Source organism: Berghia stephanieae, chromosome 10 (genome assembly GCF_034508935.2).
Source record: "Berghia stephanieae isolate SIO BIC M18660-M18661 chromosome 10, UCSD_Bste_1.3, whole genome shotgun sequence".
NCBI classification, from domain to species: Eukaryota; Metazoa; Mollusca; class Gastropoda; order Nudibranchia; family Aeolidiidae; genus Berghia; species Berghia stephanieae.
In genome coordinates this window covers 41,165,375-41,175,374 of record NC_088369.1, presented here as the reverse complement: position 1 = coordinate 41,175,374, position 10,000 = coordinate 41,165,375, and the positions used below count along the sequence as shown (strand labels likewise).

The 10,000-nt window shown below is 33.5% G+C and overlaps 1 protein-coding gene across 1 annotated transcript in view; it reads right to left on the bottom strand.

The window, feature by feature from the left end:
- LOC144980669 (uncharacterized) overlaps nucleotides 1-10,000 on the bottom strand; it is a 26,726-nt gene that overhangs the window by 16,561 nt on the left and 165 nt on the right. Inside the window, exons 2-3 of the mRNA XM_078928347.1 lie at nucleotides 2,744-2,820; nucleotides 1,438-1,534 (exon numbers count right to left, since the gene is read on the bottom strand). Coding sequence (XP_078784473.1) covers nucleotides 1,438-1,534; nucleotides 2,744-2,820 — 174 coding nt within the window. The remainder of the gene's footprint in view (nucleotides 1-1,437; nucleotides 1,535-2,743; nucleotides 2,821-10,000) is intronic.

Sequence of the window (10,000 nt, the reverse complement as noted above, 5' to 3'; positions counted from 1 at the left end):
GAGAGAGAGAGAGAGAGAGAGAGAGAGAGAGAGAGAGAGAGAGAGAGAGAGAGAGAGAGAGAGAGAGAGAGAGAAGACAATGCTGAGCTTTTGTACAGCGCATTATTCACGAATTTTGTTCAAAACGCTTTACAATGTTCTCGATCTTTAGGGACAGCGTGTCTCAGCGGTAGTCTTTGCTTCGTACCCGAAAGGTACCGAATTCGATCACCTGCCGCTGCGCTGTGTGGCCTTGAGAAAGTCACCTCGCCCTAGCTCAATTTGCGGCGCTGCACTTCGGCTGACGCCTGGGTCATTCCAGTCTTCCCTTAGAATAGACCTTAGAGACAAATTTCCCCAATGGGATGTATAAAGGGAATTTTATTTTGTTTATTATTTTTATCCAACACAGGGCGAGACATCGCAGATGTAATGTGGCTATGTGGTCTTGTAGTATGATCGGAAGGCCCTGGGTTCGTGTCCCGCTCTGAACGACGCATAGTTGAGTCCCTGGAAAAGACTCACTCTTGACCTACATTCTATCACTGTGATTAGGTTTAAATTTATTATTTTGCCATTAACGGAATAGTCTTTTTCCGAAAAAAAAAAGTAATATCGCCTTACAGGCATCATGACTCGTCTTATACTAGGGGACGTTTAGTAGACAGTGCTCTATATAAAAGCTGTCGTTAATTTTTATTATGTGGTAATTTCTTATGGTTACACCTCCAAGTGAACCGTTTCACTCCAGTCCAGGTATTTTTGTCCTCCTTGATGGACGGTATCATAGCCCCCTGGCACGGCTGTGGACGGGCAGTGCAGGACCAAGTGGTCCATATCTTGTTTGGCACCACCACATGCTGTGCACTTGGGCGAATCTCGGTAGCCCCAGCGGTACAGGTTTGTCGCTGTCCTGCCGTGTCGGGATCTGATCCTGTTTGCATGTACCCACTGCTTTCTTGTCAGCTCGTGGAATCCCGGCAGTGGTTGGATAGGGGGTCGTTGATTATTGCGCTACCCTTTGGCGGGCAGTCAGTCCATTCCTTTCTCCAGGTCTCGGCGATATCGACATTTTATTATGATACAATTCATCTGTGGGAAGCTGCAGGCCAACAACTAGTGATATGCCACTCGCTTTCGGATCGGAAGGTCCTGGGTGGGTTCGAGCCTCGCTCGGCGCCTAGTTGAGTCCTTGGAAAAGGTTCTTTACTCACATTCTCTCACCGTACTAATTTGTAAAATGAGTACCGTCAACAGCATTGTCTCTATCGCAAAAAAAAAATGTAACATCGCCTAACAGGCGTCATGTTTCGTTCTACATATCACGTGTTGCTGTTGGACACGGACATTTTTGTAAAGCTCTTTGAGCACGTTTAGTGGATATTGCGCAATATGGAATCTCAATTTAAAAAATAAAAGTGAAATCACTGAAGAACATGTTTGAATTCCAAGTGTTACCTGTGAACCACTGTAGGCGAGGATATTGAATATGCTTGAAGGCCTGACAACATCAGTGTCTCTTAGAATAATCTGGAATCGGACCTCTCTCTTCGATCTAGGCAGTAGAAACATAATGGGGAGAAAAGGGAAGTAAAAGGCGTAAGTTTAGATTGGCGAGATATACAAAATATGCATCTATAGATAGTTCGAAGATGACGTGACTCTGGTCTTTGTTATATTTTGCTATCCGCGTTTATAAGTAATGCTCACTGAACTGTATTAACCCCACTATAAACGTTCATGGATACACACAGTTTTGTGTGTTGGTCCGTTGTGCTTCCGGATGGCAATGTTATGAGCTTCTTAGCCAAGCGCATACTATCTATATGGTTGTGGCCTAGTCTTATAAAACTCGTCTTCGGATTGGGAGGTCCAGAGTTCGAATCCCCCTCTGAGCGGTCTTTGCGTCGTACCCGAAAGGTACCGATCGATCGATCCCCCGCCGCTGCGCTGTGTGACCTTGAGCAATTCACGTCTCCCTAGCTCATTTTGCGGCGCTGCACTGCGGCTTACGCCTGGGTTATTCCACTCTTCCCTTGGAATAGGCCCTAGAGACAAATTATTACCCCTATTGGATGAGTAAAGTGAATATTATTATTTTATTTTATTATTTCTATTTTGTTGCAGAGGGAAGTAAGGAATTATTGTGCGTCTCTGTTCGTACATGTAAAGTTATAGTTGAACCCGACAATTCATCATATTTAAAATGAATTAATTTTTCATTTGAGCTTTTATATAGCGCAATATCCACTAAACGTGCTCAAAGCGCTTTACAAGGGATCCCTGTCCAAAAGCAACATTAACATTTAGGACAAGACATGACGCCTGTAAGGCAATATTATAATTTTTTTTCGGACAAAGACAACACTCATTTTACACCTGGGTACGGTGAGAGAATGTAAGTAAAGAGCCTTTTCCAAGACTATGAGCCGAGCGAGGCTCGAACCCAGGACCTTCCGATCCGAAAGCGAGTGTCATACCACAAGACCACATAGCCGTACATATATATATATATATATATATATATATATATATATATTATATATATATATATATATATATATATATATATATATATATATATATAATATATACAGGTCTGACATCCGAACCAACCCACTCATACGCCTAGTTTAACGTTGTTGTGATGGACAATATTTTGCTCCATCTTTTGATATTAATTTCCATTATAACAATAAGCTCAAAGAAAAAAATGAATTGGGTTATCAGACCTGCAGATAAGTGAACGTTGGGCGGGACTTACCCAAAGCTGTCCACAGCACATCCGTGGTATCTGTTTCTGACGGTCCTCAGGCCCACATTGGCGAAGATGTCATCAGCCTGTGGATAATAATAATAATAATAATAATAATAATAATAATAATAATAATAATAATAATGGTAATAATAATAATAATAATGGTAATAATAATAATAATAATAATAATAATAATAATAATAATAATAATAATAATAATAATAATAATAATAATAATAATAATAATAGTAATAATAATAATAATAATAATAATAATAATAATAATAATAATAATAATAATAATTTAATAATAATAATAATAATAATAATAATAATAATAATAATATTAATAATAATAATAATAATAATAATAATAATAATAATAATAATAATAATAATAATAATAGTAATAATGATAATAATAATAATAATAATAATAATAATAATAATAATAATAATAATAATAATAATAATAATAATATAATATAATAATAATAATATAAATAATAATAATAATATAATGATAATAATAATAATGATAATAATAATGATAATAATAATTAGGAAGGAAGTGACGATACGACTGTTGAAGAGTTTTGTGTATAACAGGTAAGTTACTTTGTATTTCGTATCGAAGGTCTTTCAGCTTGAATTCTGTGTCAAAGATCAATGAGGTTATTTTTTGAGTAAATATTATGCACTTTGAATTATGTGTCAAGGTCATTGAGTAATAGACTTCAACAGTCGTGACGTCACTTCCTTCGTAATGACTCATAATAACTTAGTAACTTGTTCTAAACTATCGGAACAATGGCGGACGCCCTTATGAAATACTTCTCCGACGAGCATAAAAGTGTATCCAGAGGAGAAAAACATTTTGAATCTGATCATGTTTTGACTTTTTTACATGACATGTGAAAAAGTTCTAGCCAGCATGAAGAATAAAGAGTACCGATTTTCTTTGTTTAGAACCAAGCTGCTGGTTGCTGGGCGGACGTGACATCAGACTATTGAATCCAATTTGAGTAAAAGGTCATTCAACTAGTATTGTGTGTCAGACTAAATGAACTTTATATTTTGAGCCAAAGATCATTCGGTTTGGATCTTGTGCCAAAGATCATGAGGTTATATTGCATTTCAAAATTGAAAAAAAAAAAATCTTTGAATGAACACACACACACACACACACGTACACAACACACACACACACACGTACACAACACACACACACACGTACACAACACACACACACACACGTACACAACACACACACACACACGTACACAACACACACACACACACACACCCACCCACGTATAGATAGTATGCGATTGGCTAAGAAGCCCACAACATTGCCATCCGGAAGTATAACGGACCAACACACAACTCTGTGTAACCATGAACTTTTACAGTCTGGTTAATACAGTTTAGTGAGAATTACTCATAAACGCGGATGGCAAAAAAAAAAACAAAAAAAAAAAAAAAACAATGACAAAGACCCGAGTGACGTCAACTTCGTTGTATCTAAAATATTGCATTTCAAAATTGAAGAAAATTAATATTTGAATGAACACACAACACACTCACATACAAACACACACAAACACAAGTATACACATATACACAAAAACCGCGTTTAGGCATATTAAAATAATTACAACAAGCAATCCACCAAACTAGTTGTCCATCGAATACGGAAAAATGCTGGAATGGGATCCTTTTCTCATTTCGGACCCTCTGTTTTGGAAAGCCTTACCACAGAGCATTCGTGAAAAAGAATCTTTGTCTATTTTTAAACGTTCGCTTAAAACATATCTGTTTAGACTTTAGTAGATGGTATGAGAAGCAAGATAGGTCTGTCTAGTTTCTGTTGTGTGTTGTGTGTGTGTGTGTGTGTGTGTGTGTGTGTGTTTTTGTGTGTGTGTGTGAATAAGTATGTTTCAGCCAAAGTAATTTGTAATTTAAGCGCTTAGAGTCTGGTGTCTCGGAGTTATAGCGCTATATAAGTTTTCAACATTATCATTATTATTATTATTATATTATTATTATTATTATTATTATTATTATTATTATTATTAAATTTCATTATATTATTATTATTATTATTATTATCATTATTATTATTATTATTATTATTATTATTATTATTATTATTATCATTATTATTATTATTATTATCATTATTATTATTATTATTATTATTATTATTATTATTATTATTATTATTATTATCATTATTATTATTATTATTATCACTATTATTATTATTATTATTATTATTATTATTATTATTATTATTATCATTATTATTATTATTATTATTATTATTTTTATCATTATTATTATTATTATTATTATTATTATTATTATTATCATTATTATTATTATTATTATTATTATTATTATTATTATTATTATTATTATTATTATTATTATTATTATTATTATTATTATGATTTGATAATATCCAACAATTATATATTTTTTAAAAGAGAAGAAACAAACCTATTATAAATCCATGAACGCCATTGGAAGAAATTAAATCTTCCGACAATGTAAGAGCACCTTTGATTTTTTATCGCCGTTACAACAGATTAAAATCGTCTTTATGTTTTAGGCCTAACACCTCTTTGAACTTCGAACTCACATCATAAACCAACGTCATCAAAGACTCGGGTGTATAGGGTGTCAGTAACGTAATGTCGACATTTCAATATGCATGAGGATCGAGGCTAAGTACACATTTTATCGTAGGTTTTGATGATAATGTTAAAATTGACTATTAGATAGAAATAATAGTAATGATGATGATGATGATAATCGATGATTTACCATTATTATCATTTTATCATCATCCTCATCATCATCATCATCATTTCATTATCATTTATAAGTTAACGATGGCTACGGTTCTAGCATAGCCATCGTTAACATATAGCCTGACACTAGAACCGTAGCCATCGTTAACATATAGCCTGACACTAGAACCGTAGCCATCGTTAACGTAATATAGCCTGACACTAGAACTCTCTCGGACTGGCAATTTAACGTCATTTTTTTTAGGTTTGTGTAGCGTCTAGTGAGTTGTCGTTAGTTAGAGCTCAAGGAAACAAGTGATTCCATTGGTTGAACTATTGAATACAACTCACGATTTGTTTTCTTTTGTGGCAAAAGACTGGCATTTTGACTTCATTTTTGGTCAGTGCCAGGCTTAAAATTACGATGGCTATTGTCAGGCTATGAGATTACAAAGGTTTCGATTGGTATAGGGGCTAAATTATCGCCTTAAAAAAACACCTCTTTTATCCATAGTTGATGAAATCAGAATCGATTGAAGGGCAGAATAAAATATCTCTTAAACTCTTGTGTTTTGGAATTCTAACTGTGTTCTCAAATAAATAACAATGTAAAATTGAATGTAAGCCTCAATTTAATTACGAAAACAGATAGAATGGACATTTCGAGTTTCCCCTTTATCAACAAACAGGATGAATGAAACACTACAGATGAATGAGATAATGTGGTAGTGGCGTTGTTAAGATGAATAAAAAAAAAAACATTGGCCATTAATGCAATGTTTTGTTTATTCATCTTAGCATTTTGACGGCCATGTTAGTCATTTTACACCTGAGTACGGTGAGAGAATGTATATGTGAGTAAAGTGCCTTTTCCAAGGACTCAACTTTGCGCAGACCGAGGATCGAATCCAGGAACTTTCGATCCTATATATAGCGAGTGTCATACCACTAGAGCCCATAACCGCATGAAGTCATCAAAAGTTTTTATAGCATAATTTACGATAAGTGAAAACGTATAATATACTCGAGGTCATGTCCATAAGACAGGACATTTTATAAAGTAATGGTTACTTTTTCTTACACATAATTACTGCAAAGGGCGTATCGGTGCGGCAGACTCAAAAACTATGGCGTGGGTTAGTGGAAAGAAATGGCTGTGCGGGGGAGAGAAAGTGGTGGTGGTTGAAGTGGTGGTGGTTGTTGTTGGGGGGTAAGGTGTGGAATCAGTAGTTCCGAGGCACGCTGTCAAGTCCAGGTGAAATGAGACACCGCTTTGATCTTTTAACTCTGGATAATGTGGGGGTGACAGAGGACAATGTGATTTAGGGGGGGGGGGGGGGGGGGGCATTGGGTGTGGGAGTTGTTGGAGGATTAAATGTTGAGGGGCTAAAACCTGTTTTACACAGTCGACTTATTTTAAGCTGGCAGTGATGAAGTAGACAATTGGAACTGATGGTGATGGTGGTGGCAATGATAATGATGATAATGGTTGTCACAAAGTGACAATGCCAAAGAGTGAGTCGGTGGTCTGCAGAACCTCCGTCCCAGTCAATGGCCTTAAAGGGTTGCTAACGTCCAACAAATTGACCAGCCCAACAAACTAACAACAACGAATGATAATAAATTTTCATATTTCATATAATTTATTAATGCAAATTACTCTCTCCACTCTATCTCTCATTCGCACATGTAATGACGAACACTCAATTCACGAGCAGTAACGATGAACGTGGAACAATGAATAAGTCACATAAGTCAAAAACAGATTTCACAAGAAGGTGGGGCCCCTTACCTTTACAGAACACATAGAACACAATATGAACTGTCCGTCACAGGTCCGTCAGGGCTTCTTCTCTTGTCGAGATGATGCAGTCTGTCGTCCTTTCTTTCTACTGTCACAATTCGTACTGTCAACCTCTTTTTGAATCTAAGGCGTCGGCCTTATGACAATACAACTAAAATGTCCACGGCTTTGGCCGGATATGAACAATATTCATATGGTATACTATCGATGGCATTGGCCAAGGATAAGGCTATTAAAATGTTCTGGCTTTGGCCACAAATCAAACGAAGAAAAGTCTTACATCCAAATTCAAAGGGTTAAAGTTAATTCATCTAATAGTTTCTTTGGCTTGGCCCCAGATCAACAGGCCCACTAGAATGGGAAAGAAAAAATATTTAATTAACATAGCAAAACAAAAGCAATAATACTAAAACTAGATCACCTTTACACATATCACAACATATAAACTTCTCAACACACGTAGTCACTGCCCAACGTGCTTGGCACAAACTACTAAATTAGAAACTCACTAGTATTAAAATTACTTATAATATAAGCAGAAAGATTGAATCAAATGAATAATTCCACCAACCACAAGGCCTGTAACATTAAAATCACATTTGATTTTAATAAAATTAAGTACAACTCTTGCAAAACAGCATCGGCTGAACTTTGCATAGAGACTAAAATACGTCCGAATCGACAGACGGCCAACTGGTGAATGGGAAGGATGAAAGTTTTACAAAAACCAGAAACGGAATTTTAAAAGAAAAGAAATACTTAAAGAAATGGTCTCTCTTTGTGTGCCAGGAAATGACTCAACGGGAAAATCCATGACCTATGACATTTCCGAACATAAATTAAAACAACTTAACGGTCCTACGCAATACCAAGATCAGTCCCTAAATCTATTACACAGAACTCAAAACAAAAGGACGTATACGACATGATCATCACAGCAGGATATTAAGTTAGACATTACGAACTAAGAATAACATTAGGACTAGCGTATACAATACACCTAAGTAAACATTCATAATAACATTTCGTGACAATGGTGATGGGAGGATATACAACTATTAATGAGTTTGGGAGATTTAGATGTAAGGTAATGTTAACATGTTACTTTTATTGTTTAGATAAGAATGTAGTTGTAAGGATTAGAAACATTTTATGTGCCGAGAAATTAGCGCTGAAATAAAGCAAATATTATTTCCTATCTTATTTTTCTATCTATCTATCTATCTATCTATCTATCTAATCTATCTATTATCTATCTATCTATCTATCTATCTATCTATCTATCTATCTATCTATCTATCTATCGATCTATCTATCTATCTATTATCTATCGATATTAAATATATATTATTTATATAATATATATATATATATTATATATATATATATTACATAATATATATATATATTATAGATCTAACTATTATCTATCTATCTATCTATCTAAAACTATCTATCTATCTATCTATCTATCTATCTATCTATTATCTATCTTCTATCTATCTATCCAAACTATCCTATATATATCTATCTATCTATCTATCTATCTATCTATCTATCTCTCTTGTTATCCATCTATTTATCCATCTATCTATCTATCTATCTATCTATCTATCTATCTATCTATCTAATTTTATCTTTATCTATCTATCGTCTATCTATCTATCTATAATTTTCTTCTATCTATCTATCCATCTATATCTATTTATCACTATCTATCTATCTGTCTATCTATCTATCTAACTCTCTATCTATCTATATATCTATCTACCTATCTATCTATATATCTGTCTATCTATCTATCTATCTATATATCTATCTATCTATCTATCTTTCTATCTCTCTATCAATCTATCTATCTATTTTATCGATCTATCTATTATTTATCTATTTTATCTATCTATCTATCTATTTTCTATTTTATCTATCTATCTTCTATCTATCTATCTATCTTTATCTATCCATCATTCATATCGTCGATCTATCTATCTATTATCTATTACATATATATCTATCTAAATTTCTCTATCTGTTCTATCTATCAACCTAAAACTATCTTATATATATATATATATTATATATATATATATATTAACACAACACACAAAAACAACCACAATATTTAAATATATTATTTTTAATGTGTGGGTGTGTGTGTGTGTGGTGTGGTGGTGTGGGGAAAATGATATAGTTTTACAAATATTATTTTAATATAGCGTTTTTTTATGCTTAAAGATTAATTTCGGGGTTTTTATTCCCCTTTTTAAAATAAATTTAGCACTTTTTTTTTTAGGTTTTTTAATACTTCTCTCTCTCTTCTCTCTTCTTCTCTCTCTCCTCTTCTCTCTTCTCTCTCTCTTTCTTGTGTTTGGTTGTCTCTCTCCCTCTCCATTTTTTCTTTTTCTTTCATCAAAATCCCTAGCACACACACACTCTCCAATTATATATATAAATTTATTATTAATATATATATATATATAATTTATTTATTTATTTATATTACTTATGTAAAACTTATATAGATGTAACTAAATATATTTAAAAAAAAGTTATTATATTATATAAATATATATATTATATATAATATATTATTTTTTAAAAAATTTTCACAATGTTTTGAGACGTCACATTAATGTTTCAGGCTTAATTTTTGATCTTGGC